The sequence below is a fragment of the Branchiostoma belcheri genome, unplaced genomic scaffold, assembly GCF_001625305.1.
Source record: "Branchiostoma belcheri isolate BF01 breed outbred unplaced genomic scaffold, Haploidv18h27 scaffold2, whole genome shotgun sequence".
NCBI lineage: Eukaryota > Metazoa > Chordata > Leptocardii > Amphioxiformes > Branchiostomatidae > Branchiostoma > Branchiostoma belcheri.
Genome location: NW_017803490.1, coordinates 1,282,582 through 1,305,480, shown reverse-complemented (window position 1 = coordinate 1,305,480; position 22,899 = coordinate 1,282,582). Strand labels below are relative to the sequence as shown.

The 22,899-nt window shown below is 41.2% G+C and overlaps 4 protein-coding genes across 4 annotated transcripts; 2 read left to right on the top strand and 2 right to left on the bottom strand.

Annotated features, from left to right (window-relative positions):
- Positions 1-1,820: 1,820 nt before the first annotated feature.
- Positions 1,821-4,581, bottom strand: LOC109468748 (calmodulin-like protein 4). The gene is made up of 5 exons (XM_019767076.1): positions 4,546-4,581; positions 4,422-4,452; positions 3,643-3,783; positions 3,021-3,209; positions 1,821-2,283 (listed from the first exon to the last, which is right to left on the bottom strand). Exons 1-5 carry the CDS (start codon positions 4,546-4,548, stop codon positions 2,186-2,188), a joined length of 462 nt encoding a protein of 153 aa, XP_019622635.1. The 5' UTR covers positions 4,549-4,581; the 3' UTR covers positions 1,821-2,185.
- A 360-nt stretch (positions 4,582-4,941) lies between these two features.
- On the top strand, positions 4,942-16,554 carry LOC109468737 (mitochondrial coenzyme A transporter SLC25A42-like). Its single transcript, XM_019767065.1, has 8 exons — positions 4,942-5,148; positions 6,874-6,984; positions 11,947-12,055; positions 12,980-13,005; positions 13,262-13,422; positions 13,808-13,927; positions 14,721-14,872; positions 15,488-16,554. The coding sequence occupies exons 2-8, from the start codon at positions 6,895-6,897 to the stop codon at positions 15,805-15,807; spliced, it is 978 nt and encodes a 325-aa protein (XP_019622624.1). The 5' UTR covers positions 4,942-5,148; positions 6,874-6,894; the 3' UTR covers positions 15,808-16,554.
- Positions 16,555-17,388: 834 nt separating this feature from the next.
- LOC109468733 (ankyrin-1-like) lies at positions 17,389-18,631 on the top strand. Its single transcript, XM_019767057.1, has one exon. The coding sequence runs from the start codon at positions 17,473-17,475 to the stop codon at positions 18,613-18,615; it is 1,143 nt and encodes a 380-aa protein (XP_019622616.1). The 5' UTR covers positions 17,389-17,472; the 3' UTR covers positions 18,616-18,631.
- A 1,043-nt stretch (positions 18,632-19,674) lies between these two features.
- LOC109468351 lies at positions 19,675-22,774 on the bottom strand. The gene is made up of 6 exons (XM_019766600.1): positions 22,691-22,774; positions 22,307-22,408; positions 21,645-21,879; positions 20,790-21,494; positions 20,336-20,443; positions 19,675-19,763 (listed from the first exon to the last, which is right to left on the bottom strand). The coding sequence occupies exons 1-6, from the start codon at positions 22,772-22,774 to the stop codon at positions 19,675-19,677; spliced, it is 1,323 nt and encodes a 440-aa protein (XP_019622159.1).
- Positions 22,775-22,899: the final 125 nt, after the last annotated feature.

Below are 22,899 nucleotides of genomic sequence, written 5' to 3'. Positions count from 1 at the left end.
AGCTTTATTTTCTGTAAAATGATATTCATAAAATACCTAGCTTGGTATAGTTCACATTGCATAATTTTCAAAACTGGCCACTGTAATCCATGTGGGTAGTTCATTTAGTATAATTATTTTAATCTTTCGCATAGCAAACTCTGACTTCACATAGCATAATTTGATTTTTTTTCATTGTTAATAATGTTATGACTGTAATGTTCATTCAAAGTATCTTTAATTAGTTGTTACAAAATGTAGTATATTAGTTTTTTGTGTAAGTGGTGTTGTGTTATTTGTAGTTAGCCCTGTTTTTCTTTTTCAGTCTAAGAGATCAACAGCAATGACACTTGTGTATATTGTTTAAAGTGATAATTCATCACAGACCAATTAGAGCACTCCTTTCAGCTATCACCTCTGTGTTAGAACTATTTTATTATACTTTTAAGCATCCTCTTCTTTCATTGGATGGTGAGAATGATGATTGTGCTCTGATTGGCTAATTTAGTGTAGCTGGAATATACCACAGACCTTTGATCTGAGGGTATGGGAGGGTAGTAAAGGATTCAACTTGTGAAATATCTGTCAACATTTCATCTCTAATAGATTGATATTCCCAGAACTGGCTTTCTCTGAAGAATGGATTGCCGTGATAACTGAAGTATGCAGTGATTTCCTTCAAATCAACACAAATTTTGGCTTCTTCTAACTATTCTGGATTCAGAGTTGAGTAAGACCCTTCCACACCCTTGCTGGAGGCTAGTAATGGGGAAACCAGGGTACAACTTAAGTACAAACTTCGCAATTTGATAAGTAGATAAACTCTGTAAAATAGAACTTCTTCTTCCCACAGGAAGATCCGAGAGAAACGTCTGGCTCCTTCTGAAAAGTGTAGCTGTGCAATAAAGTTTTCTTATGTGGGTTTTTAAAACCATTTGTTTCCTGGTTGTTTATTTTGAAATAACACAAGCAAGCACATGTACTTTCATGCCAAGGTGCATGTGCAGTCAAACCTGTTAAAAGACCATTCGTTGGATCGTAAAATCTGGTCTATGTGGACAAGTGGTCACTATAACCAATGGAGAAAAAAAATATCTAAGGCACCAAGTGGTCACAATGGCTAGGTGGTCCTTATGTAGAGGTGGTCACTTGTACAGGTTTGACTGTACTTAGTAACTATGTGCTGTTGCAGCATAAGGGCTAGCCCAGAATTGTACGCATGTATAAATTGAAAAAATTTTGCTTCAGTTTTACCCCCGACAAACCCTCTCAAATAAATCTCCAACTTTTCAATTCAAGCAGAGTCCTAAGTTATTTGTCTTTCTTTTCAGAATATGTCCAATGTTAAATTATACAGCAGCTATGCTATGGGGTCCATGGAAAAGCATTTGCATTTCCCACTAACTGAAGCAATTGAAAAAAGGACAGATACAGCAAGGCAACTTTTTTCTCGATTTTATATATAATGTGGCCTATATTCTCACATTCAAGAATATAGAAGTTTGTGATATGAAGTTATTATGCCTACATATCTCATAGTGCTTATCAATTGATATGTAACTTACATGATGTTGCATGTATCTTGCATAGTACCAAATTTTACGCATTTATTGATTTATGGAATATCACCTTAATATCGACAACAACAATTCAGTATCGCAACTAAAATTTACATACACAAATTCTATACAAAAATATCACCCACACAGAAAGATACTTTTGTGCAAAAAAGCTGAAGTCAGGTTATATTTAACAATTAACCTAAATGGTTTACATTATGGTTGGGAATGTGCAGAAGTTGGTCGATATTGATGCTACAGTAATGCTAGTTTAGATTGTTACATTATTTAAAAAATTACATGTATACATACTTGTAACTGTTCGTTAAACAGATATTAATTTTTCTAATTTTATGTGTGAGTCATCCAGCACAAATAATAAGCCTTTAACACTACAATTGAACATTCGAAATACCTAATAAATTTACAATGTACTTCAGTAAGCAAAATTCATCTACAGGTAAAAACAGGTTTTTAAAAAATTCCACCTCAGTGAAGAAATTAAGTTTGGGAATACTGATAAAAAGATTGTTGTCTCTCTATAGCAATGATTCTGCCCTATTACATGTATCAACTAACACTAAATTTCGCTGCTTAATTAAGTTATCTAGGAGTGATATGCCCCCTCCATGGAAGGACCCATGTCCTCAGTAGTCAGGTAGAGGCAGGGTAATCTGTTTCACAAACTCAGGATACTTCACCACTCCGTTGGGCTGGATGTTTGCCTCTCGTAACATGTGGTCAACTGGAAAACATGGGGGAACACAGACATTAGCCTAGCACCCAGGCATATAGGATACTTTTCCAAAGCCGTTAGCCTGGCACACAGTCACATAGGATAGATACATGTACTTTTCAACACACATTAGCCTGACACCGAGTCTTGTTGGAAAGATACTATTCAACAGAGATTAGCCTGGCACCCAGTCATGTAGGACAGAAGGTATCTAACAGACATTAGTCTAGCACCTAGGCATGTAGGATAGATACTATTCAACAGACATTAGCCTGGCAACCAGTCATATAGGATAGATACTATTCAACAGATGTTAGACTGGCAACCAGTCATGTAGGATAGATACTATTCAACAGACTTTTGCCTGGCACCCAGTGAGTCATGTAGGAAAAGAACTTTTCAACAGATATTAGCCTGGCACCCAGTCATGTAGTATAGATACTTTTCAACAGACATTAGCCTGGCACCCAGTCATGTAGGAAAAGAACTTTTCAACAGACATTAGCCTGGCACCCAGTTATGTAGTATAGCAACTTTTCAACAGACACTAGCCTAGGATAGGATAGACACATATTTCAAGTTCAAAACTAGAAATCTAACATTTGCAAAACAAATGCCAGTTACCATGGTGACAGACATCTGGTTTAGGTCATTGACCTTATTTGTTTGGAGAAGAGGAAGAAGGAACAGAGCAAAAACAATATGTTTTCCTTTGGTAAACATAACAAAATTCCAGCCACTGTCACCTTCCCGATTAGTGAGCCTCTCCCCAGTCTTGGTGAGACAGTGCCTGAGCTCGGTTGCCATGATGAAGCCCCGCCCCTGTCTGTCCGTGTACTTGAGAGCATCCAGGATCTCCTTAGCGGGGTCTTCCTTCTGCAGCTGCTGGTGCATGATGGACAGGAAGTCTGAGAAGTTGATGTAACCTTTCCTGCCTGGAAAACATGAAGCAAATTTACTGTCAATTCGACTTGACTAATTTCACACCAGAAAGGTAACATTTGCAAAGCAAATGCATAATATTTACCTTTGCAGTTATGATCTGCTCTGTTAATTCTTACTCAAACACATTATATATGGTGACAGGAGTCTAAATCCCTCCTGCTATAAAATTGCAACATGATGTAACCCAACACTAGTTACCATGGTGACAGACGTCTGGTTCAGGTCATTGACCTTATTTGTTGGGAGAAGAAAAAAAACAGCAAAAGCAAAATGTTTTCCTTCACTTCAGTAAACATAATTAAAGGAGAGGAAAAAAGGAGGCATTCAATGGGTAACACTCCTCAAATAACCTCAGCCGAAAAACAAAGACATCAAACCACTACATGTATGCTGAGCCTCTTATATTTTGCATGGCTTGGATACCTTTGTCGAACTCCTTGATGTAAGCATTGACCTCCCCCTCAGTGACGGCCAGTCCCAGGGACCGCATCACAGTCTTCAGGTCCCGCGTATTGATACGGTTGTTGTGCTGTTTGTCGTACAAGGAGAAACACTCCTTGAACTCTGCATAAAGACAAGGTAAAATGAAGTCATAATTTTATTATCCTCATCACCATTCTGTTGCTGGTATTTGGTATTTTGTTGTATTAGGATTTTTGTCTTCAAATTTGTTAAACATGTTAAGTCAACTATGTCATGCCTCGAATTTAACTTTTCTTCCTATTGTCCCAAAAATAAATTTCAATTGTCCCAAAGTGAGGATGAACTGTCCCAACCTGTATTGTATGACTTTAACTTGAAGTCAACTTAATTTTTTTGCTTATGTTCACTCCCAGGCACTATAATTGCAGAGTAGACAGGAAATTCGGGGGACTTTTGCAGATCCAAAAGCCGGGACGTGTGCCTGATAAACAAAAGAAGGGCTGACATTCTGATGTTGATCATTTTTCTATTTATTATTTTTGTCCCCCCAAAAATGTCCCAAAGTGTATTTTTAGTTGTCCAAGCCTAAATTCTAGGCCTAATTTCCAGCCCTGCTATGTAATCTATATTTGACAGCCTAGCTGGCCATGGGTGTGTCCAAATACTTAGTCATGCAAGAGCTGGGGAGGGGCCGATTTTTTTTCAGCAAAACAAAAATATACCGGTACGTTTTATCAACATTTACGGCACGAATAACAACTTTTAAAAGTCTTACTTACCGTTGATCTGTTCCTGTGATAGAAACTGGGCCTGAAAATGAAGAAAAATGAGGTCAGTGATTTATAAGTGCTGGGAAAAGGCAATATTTTGAAGAAGTGAGAATAAAAATTCCTTCCAACCCACCATTTTGAAATCAAACTAGAGGTCAAAGGTGAATCACAACAAAAACAAAATGTTTATCCTCTGTTGATGTTTAAAAAATTACATGAAGATATCTATTATTAGTATAGAATAATAAAACAGGGATTAGATTAGTAGATATTTCTCTTAAAAACATTAAAAATTTAGAATATTTTGTTGTAGCTGTTCCTGGACATATGAATTTATGCCTGTTTGTATTTTATTGCTGTCTTTTTAATTGATTGTGTAAACAACATCTTTCTAGATAGACTCAAAATACATTGGAAGAATTATGGTTATTCAGGTATTATCTGCATAATTTCAATCTAATTTCAATTTTGTTAAAGCAGGCATAATAAAAGATACGAAAAACACCTATCAGTTGGGCTATACCATTTCGGTTGTAGGGGAGTCACATGTTCAACCAGAGGTCGTGACTTGTGTGGATGAGTGAAGGGGAGTTCCCGAACAGATCTGTCGTTTTGTCGTCTAAAATGCCCCCGAAACTGCGGAATTTCTGACAATTTCTGATCTTTGGAGAATTCTTGATGTGTTTTTGAACTTATCTTAGAGTTTCGTGAACGTGAACGCGTTAAATTCGTTCAGGTAAGGACTTCATTTGTTGGTGTAAACAAGTTAATCGTGGTCGCTTGAGCCTTGAGGGCATAATTTTAGATCTGACCTAGCGAACTACTCCTTTTTTGCTGCACACAAATTTTTTCCTTCCTTCTTTTAACTGCTATAATCTTTCATAGCGACAGTATGTTTGAATGATTGTAGTAAAACATATAGTTAGGTCTGTGGAGAGATTTGTAATAGTTTACACACCGGTATCAGAAAGTTGACCTATTCTGTGTAGTGGCGTAATCTGTGTAGTAAGTGGCGTAATAATTGCAACATCATTGTGACTTCTAGAACATTATTTGTATATCGTTGTTGTCTGTGATACGTTGTCTGTCTCTGTCTAAACAAAAACTTAGGCTTTTCAAGCCAACACTTTGTTTGCCCAGTCCTTGTAAAAAAAAATGTACAGTAATCTCTGTTATTATTGTCCCCGAAATTGATGGAAAACGTGGATATCACGTCTTGACGTCATCACGTGCCGAGCACGAGACGTGCCATACCTGACGTAGACGTCAGCGTAAACGTGGATGACTTACGACGCGCGCCTACGTAGATATAATCTACATAGTATATTTACTCCTAGCTGCTACTATAGATTTTGTGAATATGAAAAGAAAAGGGCAGAGTAGTGTAACAACGTGGGGGTTCATAGGCACTATCAACTGACCAATGGGTCTAGACCTTTTAGCCGAGTGGTTAGAGCGTCAGTGTGTGGTGCCCGGGTTTGGTCGTGGGTTCGAACCCCGGCCCGGGACCAGGGTTTTTTTTATCTGTTTCTACTCGCTCCTCCTGTTTCTTACAGATATATGGCTTATTTAGTATCTTAAGGACAACAAACTTGAAATCAAAATCATCACCTAAACTTTAGGAGTGTAACAACTCTATGTTTTGGTAAGATTAGAATTATTGTTTCTGATATTTTCAGATGTTTGTTTTCTCTTGTGATTCTATCATGCCATAGTGAATTTTCTGTGCCATTTGTAACTTTAAACCAAGAGGATATATTTTATTCATCATAGATTCCCAGGGGCTTTCCACAGATTTGATTTGTTTATACAGCATCACGGCATGCCTAATAATAAATTTATCAGAATACCGGTAACAGTGAAAATCTGTAGAGAGTTACAGAAAAAGTCAATGTTTCTGGTTTTAGAAATGTGGGCTCAGAACCAGTTTAATACATGTACAAGTACAAGTACAAGTCATACTCATAGTAGAAGAGAACAGTTACATTACTAGTATTGAATTGGCTGTAACTGTCTACTAAATAGGTCAACTCAAATGTGATCACAGATCTATCAAACCTCCCATATATGACAGATTAAGGGCAGGTGTCAATCAAAAGGCCAAACATCACATCTCATATGAGATCAGCCTGATTTATTCTGAATTGTCAACTTGTTATTGTGAACACAGACTAGTATGAGAATCTGTATCTGTATAGCTGGTATAACCACCCTTGGGCATGGCGGCAATTGGCTATATTACACCAAACGATTTGTTCTTAAGTATTAGGATGTAGCTGTTTCATGGTTAATTTTTTCCCTGTTCAGATGTAGCAAAAGTGTGGTGTGATGATTGTTGTTTTCCCCTGACTTGTTTAGAAAGCAGGTTTTTCACGATTTGTTCCTTTCCCCTGTTCAGGACAGAGTATATGAGAATTCAGCTACATTTATTTTCATGAGTTGCTTTTTTTCCCCTGTCCAGATGTAGCTGAACTGCGGTGTGATGATTGAGCCGGCGCGGGAATCAGGCTCGTCCGTCGCTGCGATCCAGGACAGGACGGCAACTTTGGAGCAAGAGGAGGAAATCAGACGGGTCAGTTCAGTCGGGGTAAAATCCCACCTTGTAGACAGTCAATAGGTACCCTCGGGGTATAAAGAGACCTCTCCTAGCGATAGGTTGTGTCTGTATGGCAGTAACAGTCCTGACATGTGCAGTGTAGTTCAGGGAATGGATATTCGCATGTGGTCAGTCAATATGTTAACGTATACTGAAACCCTTCCTAGGGGTTCCGCCACTCGTGTTTTAAAAAAGAAAAAAGATAAAGCATTTGACATCAGACTGAGAGACTGATGATAACACAAGCATGATCCGGTAGCAAGGTGGTCTTTTGATTTGGGTTGTTGACTCAAAATCTGAAGGTTCTGGGTTCGAATCCCTAGCACTCAGTAGCAGGCCACATTGTTGTATACATGGGAAAGGCACTTCACAAGGGGTAAAGATGGACAAAGATAAAGCAGTTACTTTTTTCTTAAGCTTACTTTAAAGCTAGTTGAGCAATGCAGCTTTGCCACGGCTTGCCTATTTGGCCAAACACACTGGCAGTACTATAGGTCACCCCTACTTTTCTGGTAGTATTAAAGTGTATAAACTATAGCAATTCAATACTGTGGTTTTTTGCACCTCAATTACGTATTTCCCAATAAAGAAAAGTTAATGATGTTCTTCATCATAGATTAGACATTGCCACCTTGGGTAGGCTGAAATTTGTCGGCAGCTTCTCTGAAAATGGCAAGCAGTTGTATGTAGTAGGTTGAAAATGACATAGTATTTGGGTATGAAGAACACATCTACTGATACTATACTAGCCTGGTTACTAAACCTATTTTAGCGCTCCTCTCCGCAAATAGAGACATTGCGGAGAAAATGTAGGACTCGGGAGCTAAAATAGGTTTGGTAACCAGGCTAATATTGTACAAGGTGACCTTAAATGACACCCATGTCCTTAAATGACACTGACTGACCTATGTACCTTATTGTGAACACGGCACGAAAAGTGATATTTAAGCACGCTTAAACACAGCGTAAAGGCCGCGTTTCTTCCCACTTTCCGCACCTTTACGACCCCTAAACGCGAACGTAAAGATTGCCTTAACGTGGACTTTCCGGAAGTTCGGAAAGGGCATTTATTTTCCCACTTTCACGGTGCCTTTCCGCGACTTTCAGATGCTTAAAGGCGTAGTTAAGCAAATCTTTCCGTGCCCTTTACCACGAATCCTTCACGGAAAGCATGTGTTTATTCTGGCCTTTCCGTAATCTTTTGGGTACCTTTAACATTTCTTTACGTCATACATTTTACGTCGGAACCTGCACGGAAAGCATGCGTTTATTGTAGCCTTTCCGTAGTCTATTGGGGGCCTTTAAAACTTCTTTCCGTCATGGTTTTCGGGTTTTGCTGTACGCTTAAAGGTGTCGTAAAGTATCCTTAACGTGTGCGTAATATTGACGTTTATTTTGCTTTATTTGTGCGTTTATTTGCCGTTAATGAACAGTAAATTTCTGTGCCATAGGTAGCCTTTCCTGCCTTGGTAGACTGGCTGGATAGGGCCGTCGGTAGCCTGGATGCCATAGCAAAATATACCCAAAGTTCTAGTGTGCCTTTCATCCAGGCTAGGCCGTCGGGGGAGTAGCTGCCCGAGCGGCAAACTCCACTCGGAGTTCTTAACTCCCCCGTAGCGCCCATGTAGATTGGCGGGCATACTGCCATGTTCCGCCGACGGGGACTGGCTGAAGGCCCGATCCAGACTGGCTACCAGGGCAGGTTTTCCTTTGTTGTATCCGAGTACACAGCCACTATTCCAATTCCTGTGTCCATTTTCCCGCTATTCCATGTGATGTGGTCACCGCAAGAGTAATAATCCGCTAACTTGTTCCCGTGGATGGTCAGGTCGCGCTCTTGCTCAACTTCTGTGCTGCTCCCGGTTAGCACGATGCAATACGGCCGTGATCTTCCCCTTCTGCGCCGTGACATGTCCAATACTAGTACAATGTATCTCCAATCTACGCCATCCCACAGACTTGTACAGAATGGTATAGATTTGTCTTAGTCCCGTCGTGGCCACTTCTGGTGATAAAAGCAATGTCTTGGACACAACTTGCGGGTTCAAACGAGTCCAAGCCTCCATAGAGTAGACGCACAGCAAAATGACTACTGGTATATTCAGTAGATTTGAAAAACCCACTCTTGTCTATCATTGGGTAAAGGCCTGTCACATGACCTCCTCCAGGCAGAAAGGGCGGAGATTCCCCAAACGGTCTTGTCATATGAATGGCGTTCGGGCTTGTTCACGGGTTGGCAATGAATAAATTCACATTTGGAAAACAAAAAGGAACCTCGTTGCCTGAACACAACAAATAGGCTAAAGAAACTAGAAATACTAGTAATGCCTGTGCATCCATGATTTTTTAACTGTTGAACTCTTGCTGCAAAGAATATTCGGCATGTATAAGAAAGAAAACTTTGCGGCGGAAAAAAATAAAAGTAGCTTTATAACAAAGCATACAAGGAAAGGGGAAAAGTTGGCGGAAAGCTTGTATAAAAGAAGCAATGAAAGAAACCGCAAGTTTTGGGAGAGCGACGTATATAAACAAATAGAAATAGTCTACAGTACATACAGCGCCCTACGTACTGGCACGGACCGTAGTAAATTTCTGATAGGTTGTTGACTCAGAAATTATCGGTTCCTGGCTGATAACGTTGCCTAGCCTAGCCTCGGACACAAATGCTGCAAACCCGGCCAGTTTTAGCAAATACCGGTTTTGTACTAAAACAATAATTTCATCCGCTCCATACATCTCCCAAACAAGATTTTGAAATAGCGAATTCCTCAGTATTATATCGTTCTATTGCAGGTTATTGCAGACTTTTAGGGCGGATTCTCTGTTACTTAGAAGTTCGCAAGGATTTCTTGCCTACCCTAGCCTCGGACAAAAATGCTGGCAACCCGGCCAGTTTTAGCATATACCGGTTCTGTACTAAAACAATAATTTCATCCGTTCCATACATCTCCCGAACAAGATTTTGAAATAGCGAATTCCTCAGTATTATATCGTTCAATTGCAGGTTATTGCAGACTTTTAGGGCGGATTCTCTGTTACTTAGAAGTTCGCAAGGATTTCTTGCCTACCCTAGCCTCGGACAAAAATGCTGGCAACCCGGCCAGTTCTAGCAAATACCGGTTCTGTACTAAAACAATAATTTCATCCGCTCCATACATCTCCCAAACAAGATTTTGAAATAGCGAATTCCTCAATATTATGTCGTCCCATTGCAGGTTATTGCAGACTTTTAGGGCCGATTCTCTGTTACTTAGAAGTTCGCAAGATTCAAAGAAACGCAACATTTCCTGCAGCTTAACGACGCCTATACTGTATAGGGGAGATGTCTCTCCGTCGGCGGAAAGCTTGTTTATAGAACAAGGAAAGGAACCGTATGTTTTTGGAAAGCCAGACATAAACATATAGAAATGACTTGGCATATTAATGTTAGATTTTGCGGCGATTCAGCGAGAAATCATGGAATATATCTAATATTTCAGGTAAAACCAAATATGAAAAAGCATATAAAATGCTTGTGTTCAGTCGCGCGAGGTGGGTAAGGACTTTATTCATAATAATCAAAAAGATCATATGGCTTTGAGATGCTTCTAGTTAACTCATTACCGCAATGCTTTCTTTACATTACATTTAAGTCCATGTAAAGCTTACGGAAAGAAACACGTTATATTAACGTGACATTTACACATGTGGAAAGGTTACGGAAAGGCGATATTTCCCTTTCAGTTGCCTTTCCGATGTCGTAAAGGCTGCTTAAATATTTCGCCGCCTTTAATACCTCTTAACGCAGTTCGTAAAGTTGGCTTAAATATGCGTTTTCGTGCTGTGGAACTCACAACCATTTTTAAAGGGAGGGTTCTCCAAGCAGATGTTTGGATAGAAAATTTCAGTCAACCCTGAGACTAGATTGATATCAATAGTTTTGCACCAGGTGTTTCAAAATGTTTTGTAGTTGTTGCAGAACTTGTTCTGTTTCCATAGCAACATGAAAAAGTTTGTAGTTGTTCCAGAACATGTTCTGTTTCCATAGCAACATGAAAAAGTTGTTTGTAGTTGTTCCAGAACGTGTTCTGTTTCCATAGCAGCATGAAAAAGTTTGGTAGTTGTTCCAGAACCTGTTCTGTTTCCATATATATAGCAGCGTGAAAAAGTTTTGTAGTTGTTCCAGAACGTGTTCTGTTTCGATAGCAGCATGAAAAAGTTTTGTAGTTGTTCCAGTACTTGTTCTGTTTCCATAGCAACATAAAAAAAGTTTTGTAGTTGTTCCAGAATTTCTTCTATTTCCATAACAACATGAAAAAGTTTTGTAGTTGTTCCAGAACTTCTTCTGTTTCCATAGCAACATGGAAAAGTTTTGTAGTAGTTCCAGAATGTGTTCTGTTTCCATAGCAACATAAAAAAAGTTTTGTACTTATTCTAAAATGTGTTCTGTTTCCATAGCAACATGAAAAATTTTTGTAGTTATTCCAAATTGTGTTCTGTTTCCATAGCAACATGAAAAAGTTTTGTAGTTGTTCTAGAACTTGTTCTGTTTCCATAGCAACATGAAAAAGTTTTGTAGTTGTTCCAGAACATGTTCTGTTTCCATAGCAACATAAAAAAGTTTTGTAGCTGTTCCAGAACTTGTTCTGTTTCCATAGCAACATGAAAAAGTTTTGTAGCTGTTCCAGAACGTGTTCTGTTTCCATAGCAACATAAACAAAGTTAAATAGTTGTTCCAGAACATGTTCTGTTTCCGTAGCAACATGAAAAAGTTTTGTAGTTGTTCTAGAACGTGTTCTGTTTCCATAGCAACATGGAAAAGTTTTGTAGTTGTTCCAGAACATGTTCTATTTCCATAGCAACATGGAAAAGTTTTGTAGTTGTTCCAGAACGTGTTTTGTTTCCATAGCAACATGTAGAAGTTTTGCAGTTGTTCCAGAACTTGTTCTGTTTCCATAGCAACATGAGCGGAGGAAAGTGGTGGCTAACCTGGCGGCTGGAGCCATCGCAGGAGCCATCGCTAAGACAACAGTCGCTCCGCTAGACAGAACCAAGATTATGTTTCAAGGTAAGATACATTATATCATACCCGGGCCGCAATAACGTTCGATAACGGGTTCCGGACCGGGCCGTACCGTAAAGTACGCCATGGCTTCCATGCCTTCTATAGAACGATTCGAACGCGTTTTGCCCTAACTGCATGTGCCGCTTCGAATACATTGTACAGAATCTGGACATTGGAACTGATGTTGTTGCATTTTAGGGTTTAGTGGCACCAAGTTTTGGCTCAACTTGTGTTGAAATGCACGTTTTTTTGGGTGGGTATGACTTAAATGAAATACAACACGGTGTATTCCGCATCGCCCTCGGTCCCGGCCCTCCAGCGAGTCGGGCGGTCCGACCCACGGTCGGGCCGATACCTCGGGCGATACGAAATACCCCGGCGTGTTGTATTCTATATTTACACAACTTTTAACAGTAGGGCCCAACAAAATTTAAAGTGCTCTACAGTATGTCCCACACATGCCTACCTTATAATTATGCCACTCCCACAATTTACAACATTTGTACTATGTATTGTAAGTTCAAAGACCCCATTATGACTCCTGGCTACCAGCCTTTTACTGTATCCTCAACTGTAGTTGTTGGTATCTGGGCACAGTTTAATTAGTAAGGATAAGCCAGCCAGGTAGTTTAAAAGTATTGTATCTAGGCAACCTATTGTGATATTGTATACCACAGTAGTAGTGATATACAACCTGTATTAAATCTGTTTATAGTGATTCAATTGAATTGGGTTCTTGGTGCTTGGGTCAATGGAAAATATAGTCGGAGGCACAAATGTCTCTTATTTAGTGCGTATACAGAGGTGGTCATTTAATCAGTATAGTACTATTGTTATTGTCTTGGTAACACACACACTTGCAGTTTGATGACTTTTTTATTGTACCCCTGGTAATGTATGCTGTAACATGTTTGTTCTTTTTTTCAGTGTCTCATAACAGATTTTCAGCAAAAGTAAGTCAAATCTCAATGATATGATGCCAGTAGGTAGTCATAGCTTTTAATGCTGAGATATTGGAGTTTTCTTTTTTTTTCACAACCAGTAATACATGTATAATATAACTGTAGTGCTTCTTTTTGTCACTATTAAAGCAAATTCTCCAATGACTAGTATTGTAATATGATTTAGTAGTTACTTAAATAATGCAATATACACTGTCATTTAATCATTATTCTTAGGGGTAAACAGTTGATTTTGTATCCCTTTCAGGAAGCTTACAAAGTCATCTTTAGGACGTACAAGAATGAAGGGTTCTTCAGTCTATGGAGAGGAAACTCTGCCACCATGGCCAGAGTCATACCCTATGCTGCAATACAGTTTGCCTCTCATGAGCAGTACAAGAAAATGTTCAGGGCTTCCTACAAAAAACTGTAAGTTGTAGATGTCTTAGATTCACTCAGGAGAAAAATTGTTGTTTCCATTTTTCTGACCCTAGTAAAAGCCTGCCGACCCTAACCTTTCTTTGGTTGACCGTTGGCAAGGAACTTAAAATAGAAATATGAATAAGAACACGACCCTGCTCCAGTGACCTCAGGTGACTCCATATGGAACACATGTTCTATTTAAGTTTGTATGTGTTATACAGGAATGTGTCACTCTTAACTGTGTAAGTTTTGATAATAATGTTAATGGCCCACCCTTTCTCATTATATATGGTGTGATAAAGCCTTGTCAGTTGCTATAACCACCTCATAAAGCCACAAACCAAGAACGCTTAATATATTGTTGTTGTTTTTGTTGTTGTTGTTGTTGCAGAAAGTCGCCCCCACCCTACACCAGGTTCCTGGCAGGCTCCATGGCTGGAGTGACAGCGTCTGTCTGTACCTACCCACTGGATATGGTCAGGGCCAGGATGGCTGTCACTAAAAAGGCAAAGTATGTAGCTTTGGGTTTTACACTAGCCTGGATGCCAGGCCCATAACACAACAGGCTCTGAGTTAGCCAGTGTGCCTGGGCCTAACTGAGGGTGGCTGTGGTATAATTTCCTTGGCCTAGAGCCAAGGAACTGGCTTGTGTTGGCCCTGGAAACAGCCTGGCACCCAGGCTAATTGAGGAGGGCTGTGGTATAATTTTCTTGGGGGCATGTTGGTGCTAGAGCCGAGGAACTGGCTTGGGTAGGCCCTGGAAACAGTCTGGCACCCAGGCTAGTTTTACACCAAGTTTACCATACTTACCAGTCAAGTGATCCATATGGCTATATGTACTGGGGTTTTTTTTTTACCTAATGGACATTGTTGAAAATAAGCAAATTCTCTTACCTATCTAACAATGCCATGCAGTTTCACAAGAAGGTATACTAATGTTAGAAAGTTTGCATGAACAATAAAATAAGAAACCAGGCTCCTTCTTCTTTTCTATGTTTGCGATTTTCGCAGTCACTTCTGCTAACTTATGTAAGCATTAACAAATACTTTGCTGACTTTCTGTCTTTTTGCGCATGCTGCCACCGCAAATGTATAGTTCTGTGAATGCTTCCATTTCCCTAGGACCACAAACTTTTGCTATGGTGAAGTTGCAGTATAGCCATGGACAGCTCTCATAGTTTCTGCTTTTTGCGCTAAGGATTTTAATACCGCCGTTTAGTCTAACTTAGAGGGTGTTATCTTCTAAACCAGCTTGATCCATAAACTTCCAAAGAAAAACAAACCGTGGTCCACCTTCTCCACAGATACAGCAGTCTTCCCGACTGTTTCGCACACATTATCAAAGAGGAGGGTGGTTTGACCCTGTACCGTGGGTTCACCCCCACTATCCTGGGAGTGATCCCCTACGCAGGCACCAGCTTCTTCACTTACGAAACTCTGAAGATTCTACTGGCAGGTGAGTACTCATCAGGTAGACATGGAGGGGAGCTATGGGTCTGGGCTCATCAGGTAGAGTGAGGGAGAGCTATGGGTCTTGGTTCATCAGGTAGAAATGGAGGGGAGCTATGGGTCTGGGTTCATCAGGTAGAAATGGAGGGGAGCTATGTCAGTGACATATTTTAAATTGTGCAAAGTTGAAACATCTTTTTCCCTGACATTATTTATCAGATACCTTTGACCCAGTGACACTTCATAGAAGCCACGTGACAAGTCTCACTGGGTCAGTCTATTGAAGAAGACAAGAGTAACCGGTCAAAAGCTCTAGTTTATAACATTTTCCTTTTGTGTTGGAACAAAAAGTTTTAACTTTAGACATCTCCCCCCCACCCTCACTGGGTCAGTCTATTGAAGAAGACCAGAGTGACTAGTCAAAAGTTCTTAGCCTGTAGTTTACAACATTTACCTTTTGTGTTAACATGTACCTTTTGTGTTAGAGCAAAAGTTTTAACTAAAAAAAAGTTTTATCCTCAAGCATCTTACCCCAGAGTGACCAGTCAAAAGCTCTAGTTGAGAACATTTTTCTTGAGTTGGAACAAAAGTTTTACCTTTAAACATCTTTTTCTCCCCCTAGACTTCACAGGAGGTAAGGAGCCCAACCCCATCCAGAGACTGATTTTCGGAATGCTGGCGGGACTTTTCGGTCAGTCGGCTTCATACCCTCTCGACGTGATTCGCCGACGCATGCAGACCGAAGGAGTGACGGGAAACCCCTGTAGTAGTATACTAGGGACCGCGCGGATGATTATCAAAGAGGAGGGCGTGAGGAGGGGGCTGTACAAGGGACTCAGCATGAACTGGGTCAAAGGTCCCATCGCTGTAGGCATCAGCTTCACGACCTTTGACCTTACCCAGCGGACATTGCACAGACTTGCCATGTTCAAAGACACCTGATGAAAAAAATTTTTTCCTCCTTTTTTTTTAACAAAAAATCGTCGGTAAATGTTGTATAGATTTTCTGGGATAATATTTTTGCATGATTGTAAGATTCAAACCTTGGTTGCCTCTACATAAAATTCATAAACAAATGTCTACAGAAATGATATATCAAGCTTCAACTATACGGTGGTGTCTGTTATGCACAGTGGTGTGCACATTCCTGTACCCTAGTATTTATCTATTAGTCTAAACGTATAGGAATGCACATCTAGTGAACAGAAGTTGGTCATCATGTATTATTATACATGTACTGTATACTGGGGATAACTGGTGTATCTACATATCTATTCTATTACAGGATATATGTTTGTGGTCTACTCAAAACCTTTGAATTAGAAGGTTGAATGTTATGCAATATATAGCAAAGGTGAAAAAGTTCCCCCCGTGTAAAAATGGTACTACCCAGCTGTATTCTTGGTGCTGCATACTTGGATCACAACATGTCAGAATACGGGGGGGATTTTTTGGTTCATAAGTGTTGGGGATTTGAGAATATGTACCTCGGAAATCACCGGCAAAAACATATAGTTTACTGTGACAATGTTGGCCAGTATATTGTAGAAAGCCACACATACAAAAATGTACATGTATGTTGAGTGTAGCAGTTTTATCAGTGGATGTAAAGATAAAGTATATAGAAAATGAATTTTGGAATGTTGTTGATGTAATATCGCATGTTTATTAAAATAACAAGATGGAAAATGACAATGTCTTATTGAGTTGTGGTCTCTGACATTTTAAGAGGATTTTCAAGAGATGCTTTTCTGTGCTAGCGTCAACATGTAGGGTAATGCCCATCTTAGACTGTTTTTGGCGACGTCTCAGGGAGGAGCCTAATGGTACAGCAGTGTGTGCAGTTTACAAGAATTCTAGGAATTGTACAGGAATTTTGTCCACAGTCATGGAATGTCCACAGGAATGTCTCCCAGCTCTGTTTGCTGACACCTATGCCCACATTCCTGGAAACCCTTGGGAAAACCTGGATGCCCTATTTTCTGTGACCCTGGGGCTCGTTCACTATACACTCTGGGGAGGAGTGCACTGTATCTGTCTAGACTTAACAGGTACCAAGGCTTCCTCAAAATGTATGTTTTTATTGCCAGTCTTGTTAGATTAGAGCCTTTCGGATACACTACTGCTACAGAAGGGCTAAGGGCTGGTGTGTGTTCAACTTCTATTATTTGTAAAGTATGACATGGATTGAACCTGCAACCTACCATATGCAGGTGCATATACTCTACCCAAGGCTATTTTACCGGCTACTCTAATACACACTCTAGGTAGGCTAATACACATGTATCGTCTGCATCTAGGGTTCAAGTTTAACTATTTCGCTGTTGTTAATTTATCTATTTTTATCCTTCTTTATTAGTGTTTAATGTATGATCGTTCGCAAGGTGTGCTTTAGGTGCAGTATTGAAGACAGCCGCTGGGCGGCGTTATTTGCCCTTGTGCTCACTGGTGCGTACAACCTGATGACCGCGCCCCTTACCTGTCACGTCACATGACGTCACCGTCCAAACCCGGAAGACCACGTCTAGGTTAACACCTGGAGGAAACTTCACAAGTTTAGTCAACATTTTTAGCGATTATCTTTGAAGTCGAGAGTTTCAGACCACCATGTCAGACCCAAAAGTTCACCTGTTGAAGGCCATCGGTAGAGGTGACGTAAAACTGGCCCGGGTGCTTTTGGAGGGCGGGGAACTCAACGTGAACGGCCCGGTCGTGTCTGGGGAGGGGGGCGCTGATTCTCCCGAAACTTCTACTTTCCTCTGCCACGCTTGTGACATCGGGAAACTAGACATGGTCGAGCTTCTAGTAGAGAAAGGGGCTTCCTTAAATCTACAGGAGGGGGCGTCCACTAAAGAATACCCACTCTGGTATGCAACAAGGTCTGGAAACGTCAGCTTAGCAGGCTTTCTTGTGGAGAAAGGTGCAAGTGTGAAACAAACTAACGCGAACGGGACGACGCCTGTGCACAAGGCTATGGAAGTCGGGGACAGGGAGGCGTCTGTGAAACTAACGGAGCTTTTCTTGGCTCACGGCGCGGAGGTGAACGCCAAGAACAGGTGGGGGAATACACCTGCTCACCTGGCCGCCAAACGTAACAACGTGGACGCCATGTGGGCGCTTATAGCGAGCGGAGCGGACACAACCTGTAAGAACAACGAGGGGAACACCGTGTATGACCGCGCTCGGTTTTACGGCTCCGAGGCGGTTAGGGACTTCATTCTTCGCCGGGCTGCGGGGAGAGTTTCCCGGGAGACAGAACCAGAAGGAAGGTTCGGGAATTATTTGCCGCCCTCAACTCCCAAAGCGCAGGTACCGGTAGACGTTCTTCTGAACATAATCGACAGTCAAAGAAAACGGCTGGACGAACTACAAGAGAAGTATTCAGACCTCCGCACCGAAATGACAGAGATACGAAACAAGGTGTTCGGAGCAGGACCACAGTCTGAGGATGGAGCTATAGCTACGCCGATGTCAGACAGACATAAGGACATTTTACGCTCACACCACACCGAGCTGATACAAGACATGCAGCCCAACGCCGTCATCGACTACTTGTACCAGGAAAACGTCTTAGACGACCAACTTCAGGCGGAAGCCAAGGCGCAGACGACACGGCATGACACCAACAAGAAACTCCTGGAAATCGTTCCAACTCGAGGGGATCGGGCGTTCTATGTCTTCCGCCATGGCCTGATCAAGACTAAACAACAGCACCTAGCCGACATGTTGGAGGGACGGGCCGACAGTTAGGACTAACTCACAAAGGACAAGAGAAAATGTTTGCCTCTATATATAGGCTGCAGGGGCGGCGTTTGCCAGTTTTGTGTTGATTACGTTTATACAGAATATCATTTAAATAATACTAATAAGAATAATAAATAACTGTTCTCAGGTACAAATCTGCGGCTATGCCCATAGGCAACGCCGGATCGGTACACCAAATCAGTGTGAGTCATTAATTACGTTTACCGAAGGAAAACATATTGTTTTTGCTCAGTTTCTTCCTCTTCTTCTTCTCCAAACAGTGACCTCTGACCTGACCAATGGCATGATTTGTTGACGTCTGTCACCATGGTGACTGGGGTTGGGTTACATAATGTTGCAACTTCATGGTCTGCTCTGCTCCTGTAACCATATACTACTAATACATGTATGTGAAGGTGTTTAAGTAAGAATTAACAGAGCAGACCATGTCTGAAGGTAAACATTATGCATTTGCTTTGCAAATGTTACTTATCTAGTGTTCTTATACAGTCCGTTCCACTTTTCCTTGTGTCTGGCCTGATCTCGTAGCCACTTCAGTACGTAGGCCTCAGCTTTTACCCTTCGAACATTTCAGTTGCTTTCCGTAGGCATATGAGAGTGAGTGCACAACCACAAATATTCTATAGAACGATCTGTATCATTAGCCAAGACTGTTCTTCGTAAAATTAATCGGAAAGTTGGTGCACATTGTGATCTGTGTGACGTAGACTTGCATGTATTTGAAGATAGTTTCGTATCGCTTCTTATGTTTGTGTTTATCTTTTAATCCAAAGCAATAGGCAAACGTTCCTTGAAGAGATATAGGGACCTTGTATAGCTTGTTAACTATGCAATATGAACTGCTGGCATGTGTCTGTACATAAGTTGTTTTCCAATTTGAATAAATCATTCAAAGGAAGAGTATTTGACATAAAATAGTTTTTAAAAAATCTCTTGCCACAGACATTAACGCCTGTCAATTTGAACAACATCCAGTGTGCATAGCACAAAATGTTACATCATAGTTTGCTTTACATGTATACAGGCCACAAGTGTATAGATGTTCTAGAAATAGTCTTTGTCGGTCTCTGTTGTCTGTTCCCTCCGTTTGACAACATCTACTTCATCCACATCGTTCTCCAGACCGGTAGGTTCTGTGGGAAGAGGGCAGAAGAAAGTTTATTTTTTAGAAATTGTTGTCACAAGTTGCCAGTCTCACCAAGGAACTTTCAATAGTTTGGTCTCACCAGAGATTCCATGTAGCTTAAGCTTGTATCCGCAGTTCCGCACACAGTGTGTACCACATTGTATAATAAGTTTCCAAACGAGGTTCAGTTCATAGGTCAAAATTATACTGTCATGAAAGTTCATCTGTGTTGGTAGTTACATGTTTAAAGTTAAAACTTTTTGGTCCAACACAAAAAATTCTCTCACCTAGAGTTTTCTCTACCTTTGACCCAGTGTTGACGTCACACTTCAAAGAAGCCACGTGACAAGCCTCACTGGGTCAGTCTACTGAGGAAGACCAGAGTGACTGGTCGAAAGCTCTAGGTGAGAGAACTTTTTGTGTTGGACCAAAAGTTTTAACTTTAAACAGGTCTAAATTATATTAGGAAAGCATAAAATCTTGGCAGTGATATATTCAGAGCATGAGATATACGGAGACCTGAGTTTCCACTGCCGTACCATAGAAGGTCGCTAGGAGGTTCAATTCATAGAATCTCACCTTCTAATATAGGGTCGAAAACAGCGTGGTCTCCAGTAGGGATGTGGGATGTCTGTTTCTTTGGGTGTTGCTTGACGTGGACTTCCCTCGGAGATTCAAGTACTGAATCTGAGGGAAAGAGTTAAAGAAAACCGTTACCAACAAACCATTACTTTAACTTTTCATCTTCTGTAACAAATTCAAGTGACCTACTAGGTAAGTGAAACTATTATTCTGTCGGCATTGGAGGTGAGACAGTGCTAGTGAGACTTTGAAAGACCAACTTCACAGTCATTGCAGTTTTTATTGATATTCATCTGGCGAAGTTTCGTATACGTGTACATGAACTGTGAAAAGTAACATATCACACAACCCCTTCTACTAGTACAGTAGTTTCACTAGGTCTGCTAACTGTGGTTATTTCAGGAAAAAGTTTATCTGTTAAATTTAAGGAAAAGAAAGCTTGTGAGCCTACCGTGCAATTTAGAGTTCTGTTCTTGAAGGCGTAGCACATCTTGTCTTCTGGTTTGGTGTTTTTCCTCCTTTTCTCTGTCCTCGTGTGAACTCATACCATGGAATCGGCCTTCGGAAACTTCGCCCTGACTAGACGAGTGTTCCTTGCTGGACTCAGCGTGTTTAGGAACCGGTTCAATAAAGTTGACGTCTTTAGAGTTGTCGAGAACAATCTCTTCACCAGTGCTGTCTTCGCGGAAGGTGGCTACATGGCTTCTCCAGTCGTCGCCACCGTTTGAGGTGCGCTCTTCAGTGTTGTCGCTAGAGGGCGCAACGCCACGGTTGTCTGTTGTGGTAAATTTTCCTTTTGGGTGAAACTTCGACATCTGTTGGTCACTACTAGTGATAGGACCAGAAATATAACGCGTTGGTTTTCTTAAGTTTTCCTGACTGCTTGCTGTGCCGTATGTTGTTGGAGGATTCGCGTGTGTCGAAACTTTTCCAGCTACGTTATTGGAAACAAAGTTCGGTTGCCATTTGCCATGGTTTTGTCCCAAGGAGGGCAGTATTATTATTCCTGGCCTAGCCTGCTTTGGGACGGTATTTTGGACTCCTCTCTCTTGTCCAGCGACAGTAGGCCATTCAGTTTCCTGTTTCCAACCGCCACTTCTGTCTCTTCCAGACAAGGGCGAATACCCCTGATATTGCTGGCTGCCTTGGTTTGGATAGGAAACTTTCTCTGAAGCTCCGCCCCTTGTGAAAGCGTTTTCTGAAGCTCCGCCCCTTGTGAAAACGTTCTCTGAAGCTCCGCCCCTTGTGAAAGCGTTCTCTGAAGCTCCGCCCCTTGTGAAAACGTTCTCTGAAGCTCCGCCCCTTGTGAAAGCGTTCTCTGAAGCTCCGCCCCTTGTCCTGCCATAGTTCTGGTTGTAGAATCTGGTTGGTTCGTTGCTCTCGCCAAACGCACTTGGCAGGTAAGCCGACGTATCGTGCTTGACACGTTTGGATGCTGTCTTAGCCCTGACTTCGGCTATGGTAGTGTGTCTAGATCTTGGGGCAGGTTGACTGTTGGTAGAACCTTGTTTCAAAGCGGCACGTCGGATAAGGAACTTCTTCTGTAAACATGTATAACTTGTCAATACCTTAATGACAACATCAAAACTACGTGAGTTATGTATATGTATTTGTATTTGTACAACCTGTTCTTCGTCACTACTTACACAGGGAAAAGAAGTTTCAAGAAGAATTGAAAACAACAGCAAATCAGAAAAAATAAATAAATAGATAAATCATTATATTTCATCCATTCCTATGGTATGAAGTGAAATACAAGTTATTTTTCATCCATATTTATTGTAAGTATAACGTTGCCATGTATCAAAAGGACTGATAACAAGAAAAATAGCAAAGACAACACAATATTGAAATGACTTACAACCACACACACACACACACACGGTACAACATGTACAGAAGTCCTGATAAACATATTGGGTGAAACTGGATGAAAACCTTCCACAAGTCATTCCTACGGAGTCCTACCGCCAAACAAATCCCGGTCGGTTGGGCTTTGGGGTCTTCCCGGTCCCACACACACTCCTGGAACGCCAGGCAGTCTGCGTCAACCAGACAGGGGGCGCTTCTCTAGACACAACAAACAACAAGTCACTATGGTGACAGACGTCTGGTTCAGGTCATTGACCTCATTTGTTTGGAGAAGAAAAGGAAGAATAAACAGAGCAAAAACAGTATGTTTGCCTTCTGCAAACGTAAGCATAACTAGAAAGGTAACATTTGCAAAGCATAATGTTTACCTTCGCATACGGCATTTCAGACAACGATAACGGCATTTCAGACAACGATAACCTGATTTTGTCTTTGCCCAACTCTGCTTGAAAATAGGGGTTGGCTTGACGTAATACCCACCGTTGGACGCCGTGAGAGCGCAGCTCCGGACGGCTGTTGTGAGAGGAAGGCGGTCAGCACCAAGGACAGGACCCACCGCCGCATCTGTACGGGGAACACGTTGTTCGCTACCCTGGATGCCAGACTAGTATCGGGCCGCTAACCCTTTCCCTTCGGCAGCCAAGAGCCCTTCGCCCGCCGGGCTAAATTACCGCTACGGGGAGACAAGC

Excerpts from the sequence above, each read along its gene's own strand:
- LOC109468351 (XM_019766600.1), bottom strand. The coding sequence starts at position 22,774 with ATGCGGCGGTGGGTCCTGTCCTTGGTGCTGACCGCCTTCCTCTCACAA. Across the intron at positions 21,880-22,306 it reads CGACCGGGATTTGTTTGGCG|AAGAAGTTCCTTATCCGACG; the intron begins GTAGGACTCCGT and ends ACATGTTTACAG. Across the intron at positions 19,764-20,335 it reads TTTCGACCCTATATTAGAAG|AACCTACCGGTCTGGAGAAC; the intron begins GTGAGATTCTAT and ends CTCTTCCCACAG.
- LOC109468748 (XM_019767076.1), bottom strand. Across the intron at positions 3,784-4,421 it reads ATCACAGGAACAGATCAACG|AGTTCAAGGAGTGTTTCTCC; the intron begins GTAAGTAAGACT and ends GTCTTTATGCAG. Across the intron at positions 2,284-3,020 it reads GAGGCTCACTAATCGGGAAG|TTGACCACATGTTACGAGAG; the intron begins GTGACAGTGGCT and ends CATGTTTTCCAG.
- LOC109468733 (XM_019767057.1), top strand. The coding sequence starts at position 17,473 with ATGTCAGACCCAAAAGTTCACCTGTTGAAGGCCATCGGTAGAGGTGAC.
- LOC109468737 (XM_019767065.1), top strand. The coding sequence starts at position 6,895 with ATGATTGAGCCGGCGCGGGAATCAGGCTCGTCCGTCGCTGCGATCCAG. Across the intron at positions 13,423-13,807 it reads AGGGCTTCCTACAAAAAACT|AAAGTCGCCCCCACCCTACA; the intron begins GTAAGTTGTAGA and ends TTGTTGTTGCAG. Across the intron at positions 14,873-15,487 it reads TCTGAAGATTCTACTGGCAG|ACTTCACAGGAGGTAAGGAG; the intron begins GTGAGTACTCAT and ends TTCTCCCCCTAG.